Below are 25640 nucleotides of genomic sequence, written 5' to 3'. Positions count from 1 at the left end.
TATCTTGTTAATGCCTAAAATACATTTTGAACAAGCATTGGTAATTTACCCTTTGCAGTGTTTATTTTTGGGTAGCTAGAAAAGATAAGAAATTGTTTGTTTTGTTCATTAATAACTCATTTTTTTCTTTAGTAATTGCCATTCCATCTCTCTCCGTTAATTGTAATTAATGTAACGTAATCATGTTTATCTTGCCCAGAGTATATTAAAATGTGTCTGTACAGTATACAATCCCAACATGCTATCTTCCCATGCAAAGGCTTTAATGTGAAAACAAAGAAAACTAAAAGACAAAAGTTTAAATAATTCTTAAATCTCAGTAGATAGTTAAATCTAAGACATTCATTTGGTTTCAGCACAGCAGGACACTTGTGCTGTAATGTCTGACTAACTATACTGTCACACAGGAAAGCAGCAGGGCCAGATAGCTTGATTGGTTCTAAACGTAGGTTGTCCACTGTACTAATTCACGTTCAATTACATTTATGCAACACTTAAATACTTTTACTTTGAAAGCACAACCACTTGACCTAAGTGCTCTTGCTGTTTGTTGCTGAATTGACTGGGCAGAGTCAAAGCCAAAAGGTATGTGGTTCATTCACACTAATTGCTGAGATGTGTACTTAAATGGCTAAAGTCAAAGTTGTACACTATTTTGTATATATATATATAAAAAAGCCTATTTGGGGTTTACTTTATAATTCTGTTGAGTCAACTTTGCATAATTTTCTTTTTTCCCCCCCAATCTGTTCCTTTGAGATGCAGATATCTGTAGTTTATTGCATCTTCCTGGTTTTTGAGCTTCGAAGATTCTGGAAAATCTTTTCTGCCCCCAAAGGAAACGAGAAGAATGCTGCTGGTGTGGAGCACCGCCAACTTTGAGTATTACATCTACAAGTTAACTGACATAACTTTACTGACCCTGATACTATTACTGGTTGAGTTGAGGATGCATGACAATAGGAGATAAGGCAGTTGGTGTTTAATACTCTTTAAGCAGTGTTAAGCAAATACGAAAGATCAGAGAGCTTTATCTGCACACTACGCAAATAATCATAAGCCACACACATATCCTATATGGGACAAGTTCATAATATTTGAAAAGAACACGGACAACGCAGAAAGGGTGCTTTCACAATTTTATATAAACGTATTGTACTCAAATGGCAATGAGAAATACATTAGTCCATCAAGATCCAGGTCATTTTCCTTTCTATAGTGTATATCTGTATTATACAAATATTAACAAAATTACTGACACACTCATCTTTACTTTACAGCTTCAAGAAAGTAACAGTTTGTTATATACAAAAGTGTTATTAATAAACAAAACAAAAATGAACGAAATAAAAAGAACTAATAAAAAGTGAAAAAAATTAGACAGGAGAACAAGCACTTTTAAAAACAGACCATAATGCCTCAGATGACTATATAGCTATAATACAAAAGCCTGCTATCCACAAAGTAAAGATCAAAAGATCCTCATACACATTTTTACAAACATGACCAAAAGCTGACCACTTAAGAAAAGGAAACCTTAGCTTGAACATTTTCCAACTGTGGCACGTCTTTTTTTTTTTAACAAAGCTTCAAAGCTTCAAGGCATTACATAGACAGCCATTTGCACTGAAACATTTTGGTCAGATCTATTACCTTTTTGGGCATCCGTTTCTTGAGTAAGAGTTTAACTGCGTTATATACATTTCTGCAGCATTGACATTATCATCTACATTCTCCCTCAACAAGGAATACATTTTCATAGCAATGAAGGCAGCTTATAACATCTGTTTAGTGTAAAACACACCTGTCTCTTGGGTCAACTATAACTTAGAACATTAGAACATTAGGAACTCCTCTTAGATGCCCACTTCATTTTCTGTGAACTTCGTAATGGTGCGAGTCAGCGGGCACATATTCTTGCTCTTCTATTATCAATGTGCTCTCATTGCCCTGACCTATGGTTACCATGGAGTACTCCTGTGACCCTACTGCTTCAACTGGGACTAAATACTTCACACCCTCAGTGTCCCATTCGATTTTTATTTGACTCACATTCTCGTTTTCTGATACCGTTTTCTGACTTTCAGAGTTCGGCCAGAAAGTTAATAAAGCATGTGCAAGGGGTCCTGTAGGTTCACCTGGGACTAAATGCTCGACATCCTCAACGTTTGATTCCGTTTTGACATCATCGTAATGTGGACAATACTTTTCCTCAGTGTCCGGTTCTGGTTTCACATTGCCATGATGTGGATCGTACTCCTCCTCTTTAATCTGTAGGTTTCTCTGGAGAGGACTGCCACAACCAACACCCACTAGACTGCCATTCATCTGCACTATCGTCCCAGGATCGGTTTTGACATCATCAGAATGTGGATGGTATTTTTCCAAAGTGTGCGGTTCTTGTGTCATATTGCCATAATGTGCATCGTTCTCCTCTTTAATGTGTAGGATTCCGTGTTGAGGACCTACACTTCCAAGACTCCCATTCATCTGCTCTACTGTCCCAGGATATATTGGACCCTGGAACAAAGCGCCACTGTTAGTTTTGACACCATCGAGAAAATGGATGCGATTGACACCTGAATGGTATCTCACTTGGCGCACAAACCTTCCCTCAGTCTTTTTCTTGTATGGTTCTTCCCGGGAATACTTGTTCCGTTTCTCAATTAGTCTGTTCTCTGCAAACCTTTGTGAAGCCTCGGATGCAAACACAAATGGTAATTTGAAGACCTCGTCTGGTCTGTTTCGATTTTTACGATATTGCTTGACCATGGTTTGGACTATGGATGAAGTTTCTATGGAAAATTTCCAGCGCCTGTGATGTTGTGAGCTAAGATCAAAGTTATAGTCAAGGATCTCGTACAAAGTGTTTGGCAAATAGTGTCTCGTTTTCTTAGTTGCAAATTTATGTATCTCATTCACTGCAGCCATGGTCAATAGCTTCAAGTCCAGTTTTTCTTTCTCTCCTGATTTTGATATCACGTCTAGATCCAAACCTATCTCCGTGCAAATAGGATAACAGTTAACCGGTATTTGACTCTGAGTATTTGTCTTTGATCTTTTTACAACACTTGTATTGTGACTGGGCAGTGTGGCTCTTGTCATCTTTGTTTGCAGTGCCAGCTTTCTTTTTTTGATAGCTTCCCTCCATTCACTTCTCTGCAAGGCAGCTGCCTGTTTCAGTTTACCTATATGTCCAGGTTGTCTGCGAGGACATGGCTGAATAACAAAAACTTCATTAAACCAGGCCAGCCCGCCGTCATTTAGTGCAGCGGCTTTGAGGAACAGATGTGCAATATCAACGTTTGAAATCTGCATGCCTAAGTTGAAGTTGTGTTCAAGGACTGTATGAATTATCCTACTTTTTGAAGAACACAATATTTTAGCAAATCTGGCCACTTCAATCATAGCTCCCCTTGTTAATACATGCGCGTCAAGCTTTTCTTTTGGTTGATCTTTGTCCACACACAGTTTCAAACCTATTTTCTTGCAGCAAGGGTAACTGTCCATTATCGTCTCCTCTATTGCTGAGAAGTTGGAGGACGGATCTTTTGAAGGCTTTTGTGCTGTGCAGTTTGCATCTGCAGTGACCGAGTCAGTTATGGTATGTGGACGAGGTTGATTCATGTGATCGGGGTCAGATTCATCCTGACGAAGTTCTTGGTTTCTGTCTTGAAAGCATTTGGGGCAATATGTACTTCTCACATAAGTAGGTTTTTGTAGGTACCTCATGTCAGGGAGTTCAAACAGCATTTTCATTCGAGGAACGCTGTTTTTTTTATGCGCAACAACTTTAACTTTTTCAAAAGTTTGCTGTGTAAAGGCATTGCGATATAGCTTGTTTTTGAAATCAAGATGGAAGTTATACTCCAGTATCTCAGTGATTAAATGTTTCTGGGCTGACAGCAGTGCTGTGGCAAACGTGTTTAATTCAACCATGATGCCATTGGTCAGTAATTTGGGATCAAGATTGTGTTTTACTCCAGATCCTACATTAAAATCAATGCCTAATTTCTTGCATCTGGAGTAAGAATAAAGTGGGCAATGTTCTTCATGAGGTATTGAGAGGATTTGCTGAATATGATTGGCTCGCACTTTCCACAGCTTTAACTTGAGCTCATTTTGATGTTTAGTGTCAGGGGAATTCCCTACATCTTGGTCTTTGAATTCAGCCTGGGAAGAACCAGCACTACATGCATCTACATGTTGGTAACTCTGGCAATCCAGTTTCACCTTCGTTGAGGAGTCTTTTCTTGGGCCCTTTAATTTCTTTAAGGTTTTAACACTGATCAATAGATTCCTTTGCTCCACTATAGCAGGAATTCGGGCAACAATACTTCTGGCAAGATCAGAATCTCCACTTTGCAAATCAAGATCCAAGTTGTGTCTGAGGATGTCAAGACAAATCTGATCAAATGTTCCACACAACGTTTCTGCAAATTTTGTCACTTCAGTCATTGCTCCATTGGTCAGTTTGCTGACATCCAGTTTTTTGTTTGGTTGATGTTTGTTTACACGTAACTTCAGACCCATTTCCTTGCAGATGGGATACACCTCCACACTGTTTGTTGGAATATGATCTTTGGTTTCAGCATGTGAATGAGCAGGACACCCGGGAGCAACGTCGCACTCCTTTATTCTCCGATTTGCCATATTTATTAATTGCATGCAACCAGGGAATTCAAAGACATCTTTTGAGAATTTAACTGCATCTTCAGAGTTTTTCAGTTGTCTTATTCTATTCATGATTTCACATGTGAAAAGATTTCTCTGGTATTCACTCTGCAGGCTGATGTCAAAGTTGTACTCAAGAATCTCCATGATGAAATTTTGTTGGGATGAATTCATTGCTAAGGCAAATTTAGCAACTTCGAGCAGAACAGAATTTGGAAAACAGTCTACACTGAAGTTTTGCGTCGGGCCAAATCCAACATTGAATTCAAGGCCAACTTTCTTGGATCTGGTGAATGGACCGAACTCTAATGAAGAGAGGATTTGTTTTACACGGTTAGCGCGCAACTTCCACATGTTTTTCTCCGTTTCCATTTTCTCTTGTTCCATGTCAAATTCATTGCCAGTATCTGAGTCTAGATCAGACTCTCCTAAAGGGCAAGTGTAGTTGTTCTCTGTTCCCATTTTTTCTTGTTCAGTGTCACATTCGTTTGGTGACTTTCTTGGAGTCTGTGTTTGCTCTTCACCTCCACGAAGCCCTCTTTCATCAGGTTGACTTACAAATGGTGGGTTCACATTTGAGTTTACAGTTGATAAAGAAGATGAGATGTCAGCGGTGGTGAGGGTAGGTGCACAAATACCCAGACAACTTGAATTTGATTCTCTAGAAATGTCCGAGCTCAGAGAACAATCTTTTGTGCTTTGCAAGTCAATCTGATTGCCAGCGTTTCCTGAATCTGTGACTTCGTCTGAGTCTAGATCAGACTCTCCTAGAGGACAAGTGTAGTTGTTCTCGGTTTCCATTTCCTCTTGTTCCATGTCACACACCCCTCTGGTCAATAGCTTCAAGTCCAGTATTTTTCTTTCACCTGGTTTTGATGTCACGTCTAGATCCAAACCCATCTCAGTGCAAATGGGAAAGTGGTTCCCTTTATTTTGACGATTTGAATTAGATTTCACGTCATTGATGTTATGACTTGGCAGTGTGTCTCTTTTCATCTTTGTTTGCAGGGCGAGCTTTCTTTTTTTGATAGCTTCCTTCCATTCACTTCTCTGCAAGGCAGCTGCCTGTTTCAGTTTACCGGTACTTCCACGTCCAGTTTGTCTGTGAGAAAATGACTGAATAACAAAAACTTCATTAAACCAGGCCAGCCCGCCATCCTTTAGTGCAGTCGCTCTGAGGAACTGCTGTGCAATAACAACGTCCCGACTCTGCATGCCTAAGTTGAAGTTGTGCTCAAGGACTGCATGAATGATGCTACTTTTTGTTGCACACAATTTTTTGGCGAAACTAGCCACATCAATCATAGCCCCCCTTGTCAATACATGTGTGTCAAGCTTTTCTTTTGGTTGATCTTTGTCCACACACAGTTTCAAACCTATTTTCTTGCAGCAAGGGTAACTGTCCATTATCATCTCCTCTATTGCTGAGAAGTTGGAGGACGGATCTTTTGAAGGCTTTTGTGCTGTGCAGTTTGCATCTGCAGTGACCGAGTCAGTTATGGTATGTGGACGAGGTTGATTCATGTGATCGGGGTCAGATTCATCCTGACGAAGTTCTTGGTTTCTGTCTTGAAAGCATTTGGGGCAATATGTAGTTTTCTCATGAGTAGGTTTTTGTAGGTACCTCATGTCAGGGAGTTCAAACAGCAATTTCATTCGAGGAACGCCGATTCTTTTATGCGCATCAACTTTAACTTTTTCTAAAGTTTGCTGTGCAAAAGCATTGCGATATAGCTTGTTTTTGAAATCAAGATGGAAGTTATACTCCAGTATCTCAGTGATGAAATGTTTCTGGGCTGACAGCAGTGCTGTGGCAAACGTGTTTAATTCAACCATGATGCCATTGGTCAGTAATTTGGGATCAAGATTGTGTTTTACTCCAGATCCTACATTAAAATCAATGCCTAATTTCTTGCATCTGGAGTAAGAATAAAGTGGGCAATGTTCTTCATGAGGTATTGAGAGGATTTGCTGAATATGATTGGCTCGCAATTTCCACAGCTTTAAATTGAGCTCCTTTTGATGTTTAGTGTCAGGGGAATTCCCTACATCTTGGTCTTTGAATTCAGCCTGGGAAGAACCAGCACTACATGCATCTACGTGTTGGTAACTCTGGCAATCCAGTTTCACCTTCGTTGAGGAGTCTTTTCTTGGGCCCTTTAATTTCTTTAAGGTTTTAACACTGATCAATAGATTCCTTTGCTCCACTATAGCAGGAATTCGGGCAACAATACTTCTGGCAAGATCAGAATCTCCACTTTGCAAATCAAGATCCAAGTTGTGTCTGAGGATGTCAAGACAGATTTGCTCACATGTCCCACACAACGTTTCCGCAAATTTTGTCACTTCAGTCATTGCTCCATTGGTCAGTTTGCTGACATCCAGTTTTTTGTTTGTTTGATGTTTGTTTACATGTAACTTCAGACCCATTTTCTTGCAGATGGGATACACCTCCACACTGTTCGTTAGAATATGATCTTTGGTTTCAGCATGTGAATGAGCAGGACACCCGGGAGCAACGTCACACTCCTCCACTCTCGATATGTTGTATCCGAGTTCAGGATTGACACTGCCCACACTAGTATTTGCCATTTTTATTGATGACATGGAATCAGGTAGTTCAAAGACATCTTTTGAGAATTTAACTGCATCTTCAGAGTTTTTCAGTTGTCTTATTCTATTCATGATTTCACATGTGAAAAGATTTCTCTGGTATTCACTCTGCAGGCTGATGTCAAAGTTGTACTCAAGAATCTCCATGATGAAATTTTGTTGGGATGAATTCATTGCTAAGGCAAATTTAGCAACTTCGAGCAGAACAGAATTTGGCAAAGAGTCTACACTGAAGTTTTGCTTCGGGCCAAATCCAACATTGAATTCAAGGCCAAATCTCTGGGACCCATTGAATGGACCGAACTCTAACGAAGAGAGAATTTGTTTTACACGGTTAGCGCGCAACTTCCACATGTTTTTCTCCGTTTCCATTTTCTCCTGTTCCATGTCAAATTCATTGCCAGTATCGGAATCTAGATCAGACTCTCCTAAAGGGCAAGTGTAGATGTTTTCTGTTCCCTTGTCACATTTTTTTGGTGACTTTCCTGGAGTCTGTGTTTGCTCTTCATCTCCATGAAGCCCTCTTTCATCAGGTTGACTTACAAATGGTGGGTTCACATTTGAGTTTAGAGTTGATAAAGTGGATGAAATATCAATGGTGGTGAGGGTAGGTGCACAAATACCCGGACAACTTGAATTTGATTCTCTAGGAATGTCCGAGCTCAGAGAACAACTTTTTGTGCTTTGCAAGTCAATCTGATTGCCAGCGTTTCCTGAATCTGTGACTTCGTCTGAGCCTAGATCAGACTCTCCTAGAGGACAAGTGTAGTTGTTCTTGGTTTCCATTTCCTCTCGTTTTCTGCTCTTTTTATTCACCCGTTCACTTGTTTTCAACAGAGCCCTTTTTTCCTGTTTACTTTTTAAATCAGACTGCCTTCTTTTTGTCACTTCCTTAAACTGATATGGCAGGGCTTCCATATTAGACAGTGCTGACCCTCTCTTTCTTTTGAAGTTTGTTTTCTGTAATGAAATTGGCTTATTGTTAAATTCTGGGCTTACTTTGCCGATGATCATAAGTTGCTTTTTTTTGTTCAGAATGTACAATATCTTGCCCACAACTCGAGTTTTCTCCTGTGGACTTTTGAGATCAAGTTCAAAGTTGTGCACCAACACATCCGAAATAATACGACTGAAGGATCCAGCCAGTATTTTAGTGACCTGTAGTAGTTCTAACATCACACCATTTGTCAACAAACCTAGATCTAGACTTTGTTTTGACCCAATGTCAAGGTTCAGACCAATTTCTTCACAATAAGGGAACAAAGGGGGAAGAACATCCTCTTTCAGTTCTTCTGCTGACGGTGCTCCTGAATACTTTAATTCATCCTCATGTTCACGGTCATCAACATGTGCTCCATTTACCTCTTCTGAGAGATTTTCTGTCTCCATGTATTCTTTGGATGTTGCTTGTGAACACTTGAATGTATCTTCATATTCACCATCATCAATCTCCACCAGGAAACTTTCTGTCTTACGCTCTGTAGATGCCATATTCAGTCCATTGTTGCTGTTGCAGTCTGGCTTAGATGATATGTCAAAGAGAGTAAAAACTTCATTTTTATCTTGCAGAGATAACCACTTCGGGTCTTGGACTTTGATTTTAATTTGATTGGAAAAATAAACACGCTGTTGCTCATTTTCCAATCCAAGATCAAAATTGTTCTCCAGAATGTTTGTGATAAATCGCATTTTATTCTTGCTTACTGTTTTAGCAAAGTCACAGATCTCAAGCACGACTCCATTTGTCAATAATTGTAATTCTTTTTTTTTGTGTGTCTTGGATGCTACATTAAAATGTAATCCTATTCTATTGCTGTGATAGAATGATTCTGGACATCTCAAAAATGTCTTTGCATGCATAATGCGCCACTGCCATACTTTGTTTGCATCCATCTTTTTTTTGTCCGTCAGACTGCAGGCGTCCCTCCTGTCTATCTGTAGTGATATACTGTTCCTCTGGGTCTTCTATGTCTTCCTTTCCTGCATTTAGTTCAGGAGAAGAAAAAAAAAGGATAAATGATACACACTATATCTCTGCAATACACTGTTTTTTAGTCACACACAATCAAATTCATTAATTATGTTATTTATCAGACAAAGATAAAACAAAACAAAACATATAGCTTCTCAAATGTGAGGATTTGTGAGTTTGTCTCCTCATTGTTACATTTTCGAGCTTTGGGTCCTCAAACTGATAATCAAAAAACAAAGGCCATTTCTTTAGAGATGGGATGTAGTGATTCGCCTTAGTACTACTGTAGTATTGGATACTTATTATATTTAGGACTTGTTGGACCTCGAGATGTTCCGATACCGATACTGGTATCGGCTCCGATACTGCCTAAAATCCTGGTATCGGTATCGGCTCTGATACTGCCTAAAATCCTGGTATCGGTATCGGGAAGTACTGAGTTTATGCACCGATCCGATACAACGTAATAAAGCCCTAAAGAAAAAATATGTTAAAGTAGTTTATTTATGTTCTTTTTCCGTTATAACTGACTGTCAAACTACATAATAAAAGAAAGTTCTGTGGCATTCATGTTTCACAAAGAGTTTAACCTGAGTCAGACCGACAACAAAGATAGAAATCATATCACATCCATACAGGGATAGTAGTATACAGTTCTTAAAACATAATAAAATATATGACACACTGGTATCGGATTGGTTCTCGGTATCGGCCGATACGCAAGTTCAGGTATCGGAATCGGGAAGCAAAAAATGGTATCGGACCATCTCTAGTTGGACCATAGTTATAGAAAAAAACGTTACTAGCGCAAACTTATGCCTCAGTAAAAGAAAAACACATAGCTCAAACATTAAAAGCACTGAACACATGCTTTTAGCTATTTGTTTTAAATCAATGGATGCATGCATTTGGGATGATGTCTAGCTGTGTACATACTGTAATTACACCTATACATAGCCAGATTCTACTGCTCTTCATACTATTCATCCTGCACATGCAGTTTCTTACTACTCTTATAATGTTACCACACTGTACATAGCTGTATTATACTGTACATATCTGTCTATATGTTTCATACAGAATATCCGTATTTACTCTTATTATACTTACTTATTGTACTTACTTCTTATTATATATTCTGCTAATACACTGCATATATCTATATTATTCTTACTACTATGATAATGTCACTGCTACCACATTGCACATATCTGTACATGTTGTTCATACATTGTTCATATAATAGCCATATTTATTCTGCTCTTATAACACTGCAATATATGACTTGTCCTGTCTATGCACCACCTGTCTATACTTTGTATATCACATTGCACTTTTCTGCTTTTTTTGCACTTCCGGTTAGACGCTAACTGTATTTCGTTGTCTTTGTACTTGTACTCTGCACAATGACAATACAGTTGAATCTAATCTAATCTAATGATGTCTAGCTCTTGCTCCTATGTGGTTTAAATGCATTTGTTGCAAGTCACTTTTGGTTAAAAGCGTTAATTGTTAAAACTTGTGGAGTTTCTGTGCAAAAAATGTATGTTTACATTCAGCATTTCTCATCAAAAGACATTGTGCATGTAACATTGTAGAGTATCATTGGGCTTTTCAGTAGGGCACTTAGTAAAACGTCCTTTAACACTCCTCACTATTTTTATATGCAATAGAGTCAGAGAGGACAGACCGACCTTGAGACTAATGCTGTGACCACAATCATAATCATAACCACAATACCACAGTGATTGGATGTCGGCTGTAGAGTTGAGCTTATTACAGATATCACCACACATTTTATTTTTTTATTTTTGCTGGTGTAAATTACAGGATTGCACATAGTGTGTAATATGGAATATAATACACGCAATACACATTGTTTAGTTAGCAAATGTTAGTGCAAGTTCAGCTTCCTACATACCTTGTAAGACTTGATTTAGCTTAGCTATAACTTCCTCCAACATGTCTGGCACACTGTATGTCTGCATTGCTAGGTGGACATCCTCCAATCAGTGATGGGACGGTGCTGGTACATTACAACCCTGAATGAAACAAGTTTGAATGTTTTTAAAGTCATGCATAGAACGCTCGCACGACACTCCAAAAATAGGAACAACAACAAGAATTTAAAGGAGAATTCCGGCGCAAAATGAACCTAGGGGTTAATAACATATGTGTACCGAGTCAAACATTCTCTGGGACATGTTTTCATGCTAATCTAATTGACAACTTTGTAAGCGTACAGACAGTTTATTAAAAAGATAGATTATAAAGACAGTAGCGTTCGGGTTTACATTTGGGCGCCATCTTGGAAAACAGTCATGAGCAGTCGAACCACGAACGCCGTGCAACCATTGACATATATAAAATGGACCAACAGATCCCGTTGCTCTAGACGGAGACCAGTGAAGGATATTAGAAGCACTTTTCCGGTGATGGCTGAGCGTTACCCCGCAGTCTCCAACTGAGCTCGAAGACGTAGATGTGACGTGAGCAACCTGTCTGAAAGTTGTAAGTCTTCTGGTAGCTGTGCCAAGAGAAATCTCAATCATTCCCAATCTTGCAGAGACGGAGAGCGTAGGTATATGTAAGAAGATAACATAGGCACAGGCTAATTATTGCTAACTAAAATGCTATTTAACATTAGTAATTACACTTAAACAGCTAATGTGAGTCGAAACTGCCTGCAAGCTTCTCCTGTACTGTAATTCCTCTATTGTGTAACAATAAGTCGTGTGGTTATGACACAATCGTTAGCCATAACGTGAGGTACAAGGTAATGGAGCCTTTTATACATTGTTGTGTTTCTTTAGAAATAAACAATGGACAAATAGAGTCTTTAAACGCTTCAGATGTAAGGTTATTCGCTGTCAAAGTGGCACCAAAAAAATGGCAGTCAATGGAATGCTAACGGGAAGTGATGGCTTGGTAGCATCAAAATGGTGCCATAGGAGCTACGCGTTCCGAGGAGAAGCTTACCCCCTTGTGTGCAGTACCTGTACTAAGTACCTACCTTGCTGACACAACCACTAAGCTTTATACAAATGATTGCGTAATGATGTCACAAATATACAAATGAGCGTATAACGTCATCTAGCGACTTTTGGAGCTGGTGCTAGCGACTTTCATTGGAAAAGAGTTCGAAAAGAGCTTGCTAATGTTAACTAGCATTTTAGTTAGCAATAATGTGCCTGTGCCTATGTTATCTCCTTACATATACCTACGCTCTCCGTCTCTGTAAGATTGGACATTTTTAAGTTTTCTCTTGGCACAGCTACCAGAAGACTTACAACTTTCAAACAGCTTGCTAACATAACATCTACGTCTTCGAGCTCAGTTGGAGGCTGCGCAGTAACGCTCAGCCATCACCGGAAAAGTGCTTCTAATATCCTTCGCTGGTCTTTGTCCAGAGCAACGAGATCTGTTGGTCCAGTCAAATAATGTCTAATAAGGGAAGAAGTTCCACTCTCTCGTTACTTCCGTCTTCAGAACTGGTTGCAGTTCCACCAGAGTTCCATATACACAGGTCCGCGATCACCCCCAGTGGAACTCTGGTGGAACTGCAACCAAATTCGGTACAATGGGGCTGAATAGGGAGTGGAATGGCTTTCCGTAGACGGGCTTTGGTCCAGTTTATATACTGTCTATGCTAGAGACGCATTCAATTAGCATGAAAACATCCCAGAGAACGTTCAACTCGGTACACATATGTTATTAACCCCTAGGTTCATTTTGTGCCGGAATTGTCCTTTAATGAAGTAGGCTAATGGAATACAACATACAATAGGCCTACATGGTACAAGAACCTCAACATTGTACTTAAGTAGAGTACTTGACTAAATATACTTAGTACGTCCCACTGAAGTTAATATTGAAATAAACATAACTAAACCTTAAAGTTTTGCCAAAAATCGTGCACTCCATTCTTTCCCCCCAACGCCATCTTCCATTTACTATTCCAATATATTGATTTCAACACTACATTCCACTTTTTTTCCCCAGCACTGGAATAGTGTAAAGTTGTGCAGCCACTGTTAACGGCCTTGCATTCAGTGAAACTAGCTTCTTTCTCCCTCCACATGGCAACCTTTAACGCTATAAAACATCTACTTTCTGTACAGCGACAAAGCAGGTAAAACATTCGTGAGTTCCAATGAGTCTTCACTACTCACATTTAGCACTTATGATCGCGTATACTTTATATACAAAAAGATATCAACTATTGATGGGCATCCCTGGGATAGACAGACCAGCCCAGCCATGGGTTTCAATTTGAGAAAAGCACACCCTCTTGACAACAACCTCAGCCTTGATCGAAATAGGACGACACAAACGAGTGTTACACGTACCAAATGTAGCTAGGCTGCACAATCGCCGAGATGTTCTTCTTTGTTAAGACAGTGTTGCTAGTTTTCCATGTCTCAATAAAAAATCCAAGCCTTAATATCTCGAAAGAATCTTGTTGAAGAAACGATGCCGTTTCCAGCGGAAGTGATGATTTAAGCGAGTCGTGATACTTCAAAATAAAAGTGTCTTAAAACGGGATTTTACATAAATAATACAACTGGATTATAGAATTACATTGGTGATGGCTTCGTTTTTCCACGACCAGTTTGATCTTTTAGCACTTTATATATCAATTAAAACAAATCATCAAAAGCGTCAACCATTTTTCATGGAACAGTTTTCCTGCTGCCTGTTGGAATTTCGCAAGTTACTGAATAAATTCAACATAAGAGGCATTTACAATTGATGTAAATGTCCTTCCTTTCTGAGGAGCAAATAAGAATAAGAAAATGAACCCCGAAACTGAGCAGGCTATAAGTTTATTTCAGGAAAGAAAACAGCCACTTAATTACATAGACTTTTTAGCAAATTACTCTTAAACTTAAATATTTTATTAAACCCTATCAATCAGAAAACAACACAAAAATCCAACAAATTAGGTTTTTCATTACATGTCAAGGATTCCATTCCATACTATTCTTTCAAGCAGTGTAGTGAAGGCCAAGGAGTTCTGCATACTAAATGCTTCCAATTTCCAAAGCACTAATGTTGAACTTTCTCCTGTGTACACCGACTGTAGAGAAGTTTGTCATTAGCAGTGAAATGCATTTGGCCACCTTGTAGTATACATTACATGTAAATAATTTCCAAGTTATGTTTATAAATTGAAAAATAAAAGCACACTGCTGCTTGGTTGCTAAAGACTTTGTATCCTGTTGGTTGTATCCTAACCCATGTGGACCTGCTCCATTCAGTGCAGCCTACAGTGTTGTGGCTAGTTGGGGGTGTGTTTAGAAGGCTCTGAAAAGCTGGTTTGGCATGTATCCCAGGTGAAGGAAGGAAGATTGGGCTTCTCTCTCGAGGTTAGCCAGCTCCTGGACTGTCGGGGCCAGAATATCCACGTGACCCTTGTAGTTACCACCTAGGCAAGAGCAACAGTTTAGTTGGTCTAGCTCAACATAAAAGCAGTGAATGTAATACATGTTTAGCACAGTACAGGATGATTGATAACTATTCATAAAGTCATGCTACTAGCGTTGCTAAAATGGTTTTAATATGCTCGTACACATACCTCCCAATGCTCTGCGCTGACCATAGCTGACCTTTCCATCAAAATCATCCACAGGTACTTTGATGTCTGGCTCACACTGGGTGATTGTGCACTTTAGATGCTCCTCAATATCTGACAGGAGCTGTGGTGAGAGGAAAGGGAAAAAGGACAGAACTGAGAGTCCACGATGGGTAGTGAGAAATTATGTCATCTTGTATTGTATTTGTATCCCCATTAGCTGACGCCTAGACGACCAGCTTCCTGGGGTCCAACACCACACCCAGTCAAACAATACCAAAACATTTCATAACGTATACAGAAAAGAAATAGAAGAAAATAAAATAAGACTAACAAAGATAACAAAACTAAGTAACAAAAAACTAAATAAAAATTACAAATAAAATTAAATGAAAACAATAACAAACCAACCACTTGTGACAGAGTCAAAAGTGTGTGTGTGTGTGTGTGTGTGTGTGTGCTTGAGCTTTCAGCGCTTCAAAAATGGAACAAAACATTACTGCACACTAGGGTTTGACTATGAATGTATTCAATTTCACATCAGACACACCCTTCAAACCCAAGGGTGCCATTTCTGCCAAGATGACAAATGCATCTGCTTCCTATCAAATCACTTAAAAACGCTCTTTGTCGTATTTCAAATAGCAAATTTTACTTGCTACCGCAGCTCGAATAAGTATTTGTCTGCGTCTTTGTTCACCTCTTTTTCGTTGTACCAGATGGTGCAACCTCCATCCTCCTTCAGCCGGGTGTTGTAGCAGCCTCTGCCTCGGTTCGGGCAAACATGGTACCACACCTGCACGTATAGAACAATTCAATTTGACCTATTTTCAAAAGTCTATGCATAATCAAAAAATAATTGCCAGTGTATCTCTATAATCCACCAGACCTTCTCCTTCTCCATAGCAACCAAGGAGATGGCCAGTCCCATTCTGCAAGTTGAAAGGAAAGGTGATGATAGGGGCAGAGAGTACATATTCTAAGTTGAATCGTATGATCATCATAATGAGACATTTAAAGATATATCATGTGGAAGTTTTAGGTTGCAATGAAGATGAATTTGATACATGAATGGGATTTTACAAACAAAATCCCTCCCTCCGTTATTTTTCAGGAAGGTCGGCGCTTACCTCTCGGCTCTTCCGACTCTGCCGATACGATGGACATAGTTCTGCTTCTCATCTGGCAGGGTGACGTTAATCACTGGAGAAAAAAGATGAAAGTTGTGAGAACTGATGGCAGAGGGTGGACTTGTATAAACAAAATACAGCAAAGTATTCTTTTATAATGAAAACTGTGTGTGTATATATATCTCAGCAGTTGAAAAGGTAAGTAGTAAATTAGGTTCTGTATTGGAAATCAAATATATTTACCATAAGGAACTCCGTGGACGTCAATTCCTCTGGCAGCTACGTCTGTGCAGACTAAGAGCTTGACTTCTTTTCTCTGAGAACACAAAGAAGATCTTCAAACATCGACAGACAGAACAGGGTTGTAATTTGTAAAAGGGCATCATTAAGCTGTCGTTCTTTTACCTTAAAGCGCTCCAAGTTAGTTTTTCGCTCGTTGGGCTTACGATCACCATGGAGACAGACGCAAGAAAGCTGGTGGCCTTTACTGTCCGGACCTAAAGAAAAGAGACCAATACTGAGGAAGGATTCTGAATTTGTCACTGAGAGAAGTCAAACGTAGATTATGTTGTCATTCAAGTGTGTGTCTGCAATGGTATGCTCCCACTTTTAAAACCTCTGTCCAGTGACGGCTGAAAAGTGGAACTAATGCCTCCTACCTCCTCCTTGCTGAATGAAGTACTGTTCCAAGTTGTCACAGTCAATCTTGGTGCGACAGAAGATAATGGCCTGGTCCATCTTGTGTTCTTTGATGGCCCTCACTGTGTACTCGCCCTTCAGCACCTTGATGGCTTCTGACCACATTTCTAAAACGCACACATGCACATTTTTGTTCTTAATGACTATTCATACAAGTAAATTACTACATCATATATACAATTGTGTTCAGAATAATAGCAGTGTGTTTAAAAAAGTGAATAATGCTCAAAATCCTTAGAATAGCTTTTAATTCCATAATACCAGTGCATTGGGAACACTGCACATTCAATTCCAAAAAATCAATTCAAAACATGACCAAAATTGGTCACGTTTGTGTTCTACCTTTACAGGAAAAAAAGGAATATTAGGCTTTTTTTTTTTTTTTTTACAAACTCAAACATTTACTGTATAAACTGAAAAATGTCTCAAGGGTTTGCTTTACTTTGAATCACTGCACTAATATTTAGTTGCATAACCATTATTTCTGAGAACTGCTTCACATCTGTGTTGCATGGAGTCGACCAACTTCTGGCACCTGTGAACAGGTATTCCAGCCCAGGACGATTGAACTACATTCCACAATTCCTCTGCATTACTGGGTTTTGCCTCAGAAACAGCATTATTGATGTCACCCCACAAGTTTTCTATGGGATTGAGGTCTGGGGATTGGGCTGGCCACTCCATAACATCAATCTTGTTCATCTGGAACCAAGACTTTTCAGTACATGTCTTTTTTTCAGCAGTGGGACTTTGCGGGGGCTTCTAGCTGATAGCTTTGCTTCACATAGCCTTCTTCTGATCGTAACAGTACTCACAGGTGACTTTAAGTCTTCTTTGATTTTCCTGGAGCTGATCATTGGTTGAGCCTTTGCCATTTTGGCTATTCTTCGATCCATTCGAATGGTAGTTGACTGTTTTTTCCCACGTCGTTCAGGCTTTGGATGCCATTTTAAAGGCATTTTAAATCATTTTGGCTGAGCAGCCTATCATTTTCTGCACTTCTTTATATGTTTTCCCCTCTCCAATCAACTTTTTAATCAAAGTCCGCTGTTCCTCAGAGCAATGTCTGGAACAACCCATTTTGCTGAGTATTTCAGTGTGAAATACACTATAACCAGCATGCACAACATTTGCTTCCTTCCTTCCTTAAATATGGGCCATAACTGACACCTGTTTCTTCACAGAATCAATCACCTCACTAATTGAACACAGCACTGCTATTATTTTGAATATGCCCCTTTCAATTACAGATTCAGTTACACAGAATGAGCAGCATGCATGTCATGACTGTTGGGTCTGTTGGTGTTCTATGACTCTACAACACTTACTAGTAAATTATTTGCCATGTAGAAATATCACTTCTACCAAAAGATTTGCTTTATGAGGTTAGTGATGTTGGACTGCTATTATTTTGAACACAACTGTATGTGTGTTGTTGTTTATGTAATGTACGTTGATCGGAGATGCCCCTCAAAGACACATCAAACTAGAGGGATGAAATCAAATGGTGCAAACTGTGCCTTGCCTATGTGCTCTCACCTGCAGAATTGGCTCCTGGTCTGGTGTTATCTTTGGCATGGACTTCATCAGTCTATCCAAAGTGAAACAGAACAAAGGAAAAACACTTTGTCAACAAAATAATCTAAACTGAGAGAAACAACAACATACAAGCTTTAAGATGTGTTGAATCCTCCACAATGCTTCAACAGCAAAGCAAATCCCCGCTGCATTTCCCCCCTTATTACTCAGACTATGTCGCCATGACGTGCGCCTTTGGGCCGACGTAAGGGACTCACCCGGATGTGGTTCTTGCCAAGGCGCTCCCAGAGGCGATCGGTTTTAGGATTGACAGGAACTACCACGTGGTGGACAGTCTCAGGGACAGAGTCCTCCCCCTTCAGATCCACCCAAGTGGGAAAGTGCATGATACGCTCAGACAGCTTCTTTACGTCAAATGAATGCAGAGTGGCTGAACACACGATCACCTGGAAGAGACGATCAGAAAATGGTTTATTGCCAAGTAAGTAACAGGAAGTTGCCTAGGTGGTGTGGTGCACACATAAACAAACCAACATTAATATGAAACCCCCCCCCCAATAAAAAAAAAAAAAAAAAAAAATATACAAAATAGCTGTTTAACATAGAAAAAATAGGCTGAATGTATTGAGTGCAGAATGTGCAACACATATATAGTATGTGCTGATGCACATGGACAAAACTGAAATAGTTCACTTGGACTTACCCCATCTTAAGAACATATTTGTATCTTATATGCTACATGCTTTGCTAGCTGGTAAGCCCCAGAGAGCATCGTTTACATGTATCCAGCTGTACCTCGCATATGAAAAGTTTTCAGAAAATGCACCACGACTGCTCAGACCGTCAGTTAAGTGGGTCGTTTTGCGCCTACGTTACTGTTTAAGGTGGTCTTTGTTGTCGTCGCTGAAATGTTTATTGTCACGCATGCAATTTAGTGTTACCTGCAGTCTCTTGCCGTCAGAAGTGACCTGAGGGATTTGGTTGTGGATCCTGTTGATAAAGTCTGTATAGCCTGCGGACAGTAGGCCGTCCTGAGGGACGCAGAGAACAAAGACAAAAAAGTGAGTGACTTCAAGGATTGTTATGCTATGTGAATCAACCATTTACAAAAACAGTATTTGTACTTTGTAGGCTGGGGGAAAAAAAGAAATCAATGCTTCTGATGTACTCTAGATGTGTTGTACATACACACTCATCCAGGACGAGAAAGCGGACTTGGGCCAGACTGAGCTTCCCAGTGGATATGAGGTCGTCCAGTCTGCCGGGTGTCCCCACCACAATGTCGATCTAATTATAAGATGACATAAAGAAGCAGAAAACAGGAAAAGGAAACAAGGCAAAAAGAAGATGTCTGTTAGTTAAAACTGTTTCAACTCTGTGATTAATAAATGCTTGTTTGGAGACCGTACATGTCACGCACCCCCTGTTCCAGAGCAGCCAGCTGGTCTTTGGCAGCCACACCACCAATCACCAACAGCTCCCTGTAGTGACACATGGACAAATTACCATATATACTGATGATAACATTTTATATTAAACACTGGCTCCATCTGCTGGTATAAAACAACTTTTACATATATACTGGAATACGCAAGCAAGTGCAGCATGCAATGAAGCTTGATATATGGTTCTGCGGAGGCTCCACGCAGAGCTTTTGCCATAGCCTACGTAAGTGGCCTGATGTTTAAACTTGTGCGTTGCGGTGTGCGTCAAGCTGGCGTGTGTGTGTGTGTGTGTGTGTGTGTGGTAGAGCGAGGGAGAAAGTGAGAGAGTGACTGCGATTAGCTTCGGAGCGAGTACTCTAGAGTCATAGTGAGAGAAACAAAGTGTCTCCCCTGTGTTTTCTGACCACGGTGGGAAATCTGTAGCAGGAAAAGTTAACCCTCTCCTTGATTTCATGTTGTTTATGGAGAAGGAGAACCAGGAAATGAGTCGGGGGAAATGCAACGCTACCAAGCCACGGCCGAGCGACGTACGTCTCCACGGTGTGTAGTTACATTTTTCGAGAGGTGCACGTCAGGCTACGGCGTAGGGTCCGTGTAGGTTCGTGTCTCCACGTACCTACGTACGTAGCAACGGCGTAGATTTTACACAGAAGTATACATCAAGCTTAAAGTTTAACACTTAAATATGCTGCAGGAATAATTTTGATTTAGGTCAATACCACTGGTTTACAAAAGTACCTACATATACTACACACTGATCTTCTGCACAATTCATGGTTTTTACAAAATATGTATGCCAAGCAATGTCGATACCAGCTCTGTATATTCATACCTGAGTTTGGGGTTATCAACATATTTTGCACACTGCTTCACATTGTTGAGAGTTTGTTCGGCCAATTCTTTAGAAGGCTCGATGATCAGGGCTTTGGGTGCAGTGGATGATGCTTTCACCTGACTCACTTTGGCAGTGCCTGCACAAACATAGAGCAAAGGCAGCTAATCATAACTGGAATATACCAGTGGCATTGTATTTGTGGTGTTAAGTTCATAGGTGCATCAGCAATGGTAAAAAATGTAGCTCTGGTACCTTGTTTTCAAAATATCTAGTGAAAGAAGGCTTTTTATTGTGAAAAGAACAAATACATTATCTAGTCTAACCATCCAATTATCTCTGGTTCTACGTAGATTAAGTGTATGATATCTATCTCAAAATCACATTTAGTATATTTTCTTGCTGCACCTGAAATGAGGTTACATTCACACACCTGCCTGAGAAGACTTGACTGTGTGGCCCTCTGGCGCCTGGTTCAGGGCAACAAACCCACTCTTAGGGGCATTTTTAAAGTCTTCTCCTCCAAAGTTGAACTTCAACTCTGCATTCTGGCACACAGATAAGAAAAAGAGCAATTTGTATGGTGTAAATCTGGCACCTGTTGGGTTTGTGTTCTGCCGTTATTTTGATGCGATACCTTGAGCACACAGGAGGCAAAGAAGGGCTGATTCTTCACATGTTGAGGGATCTCAAAAGCCATACCCAGGTCATTACCTGAAAGAAGAAAACCGAGAGAAGGAGCAAGACATATGAGGAACTTTGCTACTTACCACCAAGCACTGATACATAATCATGATAGTGAGAATCATAACTACTGAAACAGCACCATTTTTAGAGAAGGATATTTGGCCCTTGTCTAGATCCAAATAGCATCCGACAGTGTCATGCATGGTAAACTCCTGCAAAGAGGCAAGATAACAAAGAGAAAACATGTTTGAAAAGTCTCCTTACAATTGTTTACATATCTGAATATTCATTAATTGTTACCTCTCCATAGCTGTCAAACTGCTTGTTGTTGGATTTCTTTCCAGTCCCACCAAAACCAAAACCATACTTATCAGTTCCTGGAAAGAAAGAAATCTTTTTAAGAGTTTATTTAAGAAGTTATATGTTTTACAGAATGGAGATTGTGAAGAGTAGAGGAGCATACCCAAGTCCAGGGCTGCCTGACTGGTGGACCAGCCAATGCGACACAGACCCTGGTCATGGCATGTCACTTCATAGTAGTACTTCCCTGGACACAGAAAGACATGGACAAGTACAGGTAACCATTTGGTTTCCCGTTAAACGCATGTATGTTGTCTTGAAATCCTAATTTGTCTGGTTTTAAATCCCAATCAATTTCAAGTACCTTTGCTAACCCCTTTTGTTGAGCGACAGCCATGCCACTCTTTAAACTCCCTGCTCTGGCAGCACAGTCCATCTGGACCAATTGCTGTACAGGTAAAAACAAAAAGGGTCAATAAGGAGAGAAGACAAAAAACAAAGCTGGAATATTTACAGTTGCCGTACAGTTTAGACTGTCCTCCAGTGCTGGTATTTGACATTACATGCTTATTTTTCTACTCTTACCAAATGCTGTGCTGCGGTCATAAGGATTCATCTGCCAACTGTTGAAAACTGAACCAAAACAAAAAAACATGGCGGGTTAAATTTCTGCAGAGCACAACCCACTGCTTTCATACATTTAGTATCACAGAGGATCAGTTATGATACTGGCCTGACTACGTCTATTAAACCAGAGAGTTCTGAACACAGTTATGAGTGTGTTTTACCTGGCATATCAAACACCCAGACTGCAACCAAATAAGTCACAATATTATGTTAAGTGGTCTTACTAGCTCCTCCAGTTTTGATGGAAGCTCTGCCCCTCTTGCCCTCCTGCTGATCCTTCAGGGTCTCATACACGATCTGGATCACTGGGATACTGAAGGCCTGAGGATGACGAAGTATTACACTTAACTTAAGCTTTTGTAGGTTACTTGGCCTGAGGTTTAAATGCACACTGCAGAGGTAAAGTTGTATTTTACAACTGAGTGGCTGTCAAGTACTTACTCCCGTTTTGCCGCTACCAGTTTCTGCTGCCTAAAAAATAAAAGAAAATGGGATATAAAACTTGCAGGGTACACATTGGGTGTCTGAGACAAACATAAACAAAGAGGTACACTTACCATAAGTACATCTCCTCCACCAAGAATGAGGGGAATAGACTCTGCCTGGATGTCAGTAGGTAGCCTGAAATCCAATGATTAAAATACATCAGTTCAGTGTCAACTGGCTTACAGCAACAAGTAACAAGTAACAACAACATGGACAGAAATCACAATAAAGGCATGACATAGCAACATTGCCGAACAAGCAACCCAGCCTGAGGTTTGCAGTGACTTACAGCCACTCCAGCTCTTCCACAGCCTGCGCGATTTCAGGCATAACCCCCATTTCTGTTGAACAAAAGCCATATTTAATATATTTACTAGGATACGTAGGATACTACGTTAACATGATGCAGTTGTTGATACAAACTCTTACCAGAAAACGCTGCCATTACTGCTACGAGTGCAAATTAACCGGATGTTAAAACGTGTTCAGAATTTTCGGCTCGGTGCAACTCGTTTAGTGGGTAGTCGTATGTCATTGGTTCCGGTTAGTGAACTACCGGTCCAGTAACGATAGTTCCTATAATACGGTCAATATTTTACTGTACACGTCGCTTTCGGGCGAGCTACAGAAACACATATTTCAATGTTTTATCATACTATAGTAGGCAAAGTCAAGCCATTAAACTCTCTCTGAACGGTTCGCAACATTTTCCAAACGCGGTTCCCTGATATATCTTGTCCAGTGCTACTCGCCGTAGACTTTTGACAGCCTGTTCAAGTAAACATGGCTGAGGAAAGCTTGATTGAAGGCGAAGATGAAAACATTTTGTACGATTTACTTGTCATTACTGAATGGCCGGCAGAGACGGACACTCAGGTTAGTCAGACTTCTATTTCCGCTCGTTTCAGTTTAGTGTTGTTGAACATTTATTTGTAAAAATGGCCATCGAAAGTCCAATCTAATCAGTTGCATGGGGTCAGCCGCTCAAAGCCACGTAGCATACACTGTTAACGTTACATTGCTAGCTAAATCCTCATCATCTCATTTCACATTGACATATAGTGTAGTTTTAATTTTGCATCATAGTCACTTGTGCAATGGGCAGTTAAGTTAGCTACATTTATAAGGCAACATTCATATTTTGCTCCATTTAGCTAGCTATAGCCCAAAAGTATGTGGCTGCTACACTAACTTTGGCGCTGCCATACATGAATGAAGTTACCCTAGCAAAAGGAGGGAAGCTTAGCCATGACACTTTGATTTGAGTGACCCGACACAACTGACAAACCCACCTGCCACTTTTTAACATTTGCAGTTGCGAGGCAACAAGGAGCACAACACCTCACTTATTGCAAAAGCAGTGACAGGTAAGTTCTGTTTTTATACTCTGCATGCCAAAAAGGGGCCCTTTACTTCATCACAAAATATATATTCAGCACCTGACATAACCATGACATGTTCCAAATTGTGTGTGTTCACTCTTAAATTTAGCAATCAATGTACCCCAAGTATGCCACACATCAACACTTTATATGTGTCTTGGTGGAGTTTGCTTCTACCAGAATACAATGTAGGCTTGGCACCAAGCAGTGTTGCTGGTTGGCCAGCAATTCTGGAGTTACTGTAGTTCAATCTGACATCTGATCACGTATATCTAATTATGTATACACGATTGCTTAGTCAAGATTATGTTGGCATGCCTGTTATGATAACAGACTGTCTTTATAACCAAGAAAACAGATTTCCCCAAGTCCTACAGTAGGAGGTGCCAGAGTCACTGATGAACATGATCATAGGTCCCGGAAGGTGCTGTAGTTTTGTATAGTTAGATATTTTGCCTAGATCGTAGTAAACTGACTGCTTTTGAGGTCCATGTCCTTTGACTGCAGTTTCTGATTTTATTTTAGGAGGTGACAACAGACAGAATACACAATGATCAATACAATATTTCATTATAACACAGTTACCATCATTATTCTTACATACTGTGATGTATTTCTTTCAGGACCATTCCGGTTAATCTTGCACTACTTGTGGTACAGGTAAGTTCATCATTATTATGCTGATAGGTACACAATACCTGTCATTATTTCGCTGTTGTAATGCATTAACATGCCACATGAAGCTGGGATTGATGGCGCTTATTAGTAGTATGATTTTTAAAACAAAGATGTGTGACTTATAAGTTTGCAAAGGGGCAGACATTTTCCGGTAAATTTCCGGAAACATTCCGGAAACTTTCCATGGAAAGTTTAGCTGTGGAATTTTGGAAACATTCCAATTTGGAAACTTTCATGGGAATTAATGGAAATTATGGGAATTTGGATGGGATGTAGTCCTTGGGCTCAAATGCTGTCTTCAATCAGCTTCAGTCTGCTGTAGAATGTTGGATTCTAGAAATGATCTGTGCAGTGGGTGTAGCCTCAGTAGGCTAAGTAGTAGCCCAAACCATTGACCTTTTAGCTTAACATATGAAGGTAGCTAGCATGCTGCCTTTGATTTACTATAGTTATGGTTATGGTTATATGCATGCTAAGCTAACCTTCAGCGCTGTCTATTGTTTCCAGCCTATCAAGAACAAGAGGGCTATACAATTAACACACATAGGTTAATAGTAATGGGTTATGTTTTTTTCAAGTCCATTAAGTTCCCTATTATAGACTAACAGTATTATAACAAGCAATATTAAAAATATTCAGTTTATTCCTATTAATTCCCGTTTATTCCCGTTAATTCCCATGGAAAGTTTCCAACTTTGAAAATTCCCAGCATTTTGCAACCCTAGTGACTTAAAGTAATACGTAAATGTTTTACTACATCACATTATAAGCATGGTTATTCTTATGGTTTGCAAGCAAGCTTGTATTACAATTAGAAATGGGAATGCATTTTTCTGGCACTAAGGAAATCTGATTTAAGGACCAGTACTAATGTACTACAAAACAACGTAATAAAATGTACACAGTTTGTTCAGAATGCTTGTCTAGGTGACATTTGTCTACCATTTGAAATCATTCTGTGTTAGTACTGGATAAAGAATATAGTGCTGTGTCATGGTAGG

At 39.8% G+C, this 25640-nt stretch overlaps 3 protein-coding genes across 3 annotated transcripts in view; 1 reads left to right on the top strand and 2 right to left on the bottom strand.

The window, feature by feature from the left end:
* Positions 1-1125: 1125 nt before the first annotated feature.
* On the bottom strand, positions 1126-13734 carry LOC144533115 (uncharacterized). Its single transcript, XM_078274274.1, has 3 exons — positions 13609-13734; positions 11181-11301; positions 1126-9267 (listed from the first exon to the last, which is right to left on the bottom strand). Exon 3 carries the CDS (start codon positions 9178-9180, stop codon positions 1870-1872), a length of 7311 nt encoding a protein of 2436 aa, XP_078130400.1. The 5' UTR covers positions 9181-9267; positions 11181-11301; positions 13609-13734; the 3' UTR covers positions 1126-1869.
* A 335-nt stretch (positions 13735-14069) lies between these two features.
* Positions 14070-23220, bottom strand: ddx1 (DEAD (Asp-Glu-Ala-Asp) box helicase 1). Its single transcript, XM_078275301.1, has 26 exons — positions 23009-23220; positions 22869-22920; positions 22651-22714; positions 22535-22564; positions 22318-22414; positions 22052-22099; positions 21831-21914; positions 21630-21713; positions 21467-21543; positions 21306-21378; positions 21117-21193; positions 20913-21027; positions 20480-20618; positions 19623-19683; positions 19391-19489; positions 19144-19233; positions 18460-18648; positions 18203-18254; positions 16624-16770; positions 16370-16461; positions 16208-16280; positions 15965-16037; positions 15724-15766; positions 15535-15630; positions 14838-14958; positions 14070-14687 (listed from the first exon to the last, which is right to left on the bottom strand). Exons 1-26 carry the CDS (start codon positions 23022-23024, stop codon positions 14557-14559), a joined length of 2223 nt encoding a protein of 740 aa, XP_078131427.1. The 5' UTR covers positions 23025-23220; the 3' UTR covers positions 14070-14556.
* A 100-nt stretch (positions 23221-23320) lies between these two features.
* nbas (NBAS subunit of NRZ tethering complex) overlaps positions 23321-25640 on the top strand; it is a 173039-nt gene continuing 170719 nt past the window's right edge. Inside the window, exons 1-3 of the mRNA XM_078275300.1 lie at positions 23321-23455; positions 23895-23946; positions 24585-24621. Of these exons, the coding sequence (XP_078131426.1) occupies positions 23363-23455; positions 23895-23946; positions 24585-24621 (182 nt within the window). The 5' untranslated portion in view covers positions 23321-23362. The remainder of the gene's footprint in view (positions 23456-23894; positions 23947-24584; positions 24622-25640) is intronic.

Source organism: Sander vitreus, chromosome 18 (genome assembly GCF_031162955.1).
Source record: "Sander vitreus isolate 19-12246 chromosome 18, sanVit1, whole genome shotgun sequence".
In the NCBI taxonomy this organism is placed as follows: Eukaryota; Metazoa; Chordata; class Actinopteri; order Perciformes; family Percidae; genus Sander; species Sander vitreus.
The sequence above is the reverse complement of the archived record's forward strand: the minus strand, read 5'-3'. Positions and strand labels throughout refer to the sequence as shown.

Coding starts and splice junctions, on each gene's coding strand:
- LOC144533115 (XM_078274274.1), bottom strand. CDS start 9,180: ATGGATGCAAACAAAGTATGGCAGTGGCGCATTATGCATGCAAAGACA.
- ddx1 (XM_078275301.1), bottom strand. Junction 16,462..16,623: donor CTTCATTCAGCAAGGAGGAG/GTAGGAGGCATT, acceptor TCTTTTCTTTAG/GTCCGGACAGTAAAGGCCAC. Junction 14,959..15,534: donor TCTGGTACAACGAAAAAGAG/GTGAACAAAGAC, acceptor CTCTCACCACAG/CTCCTGTCAGATATTGAGGA.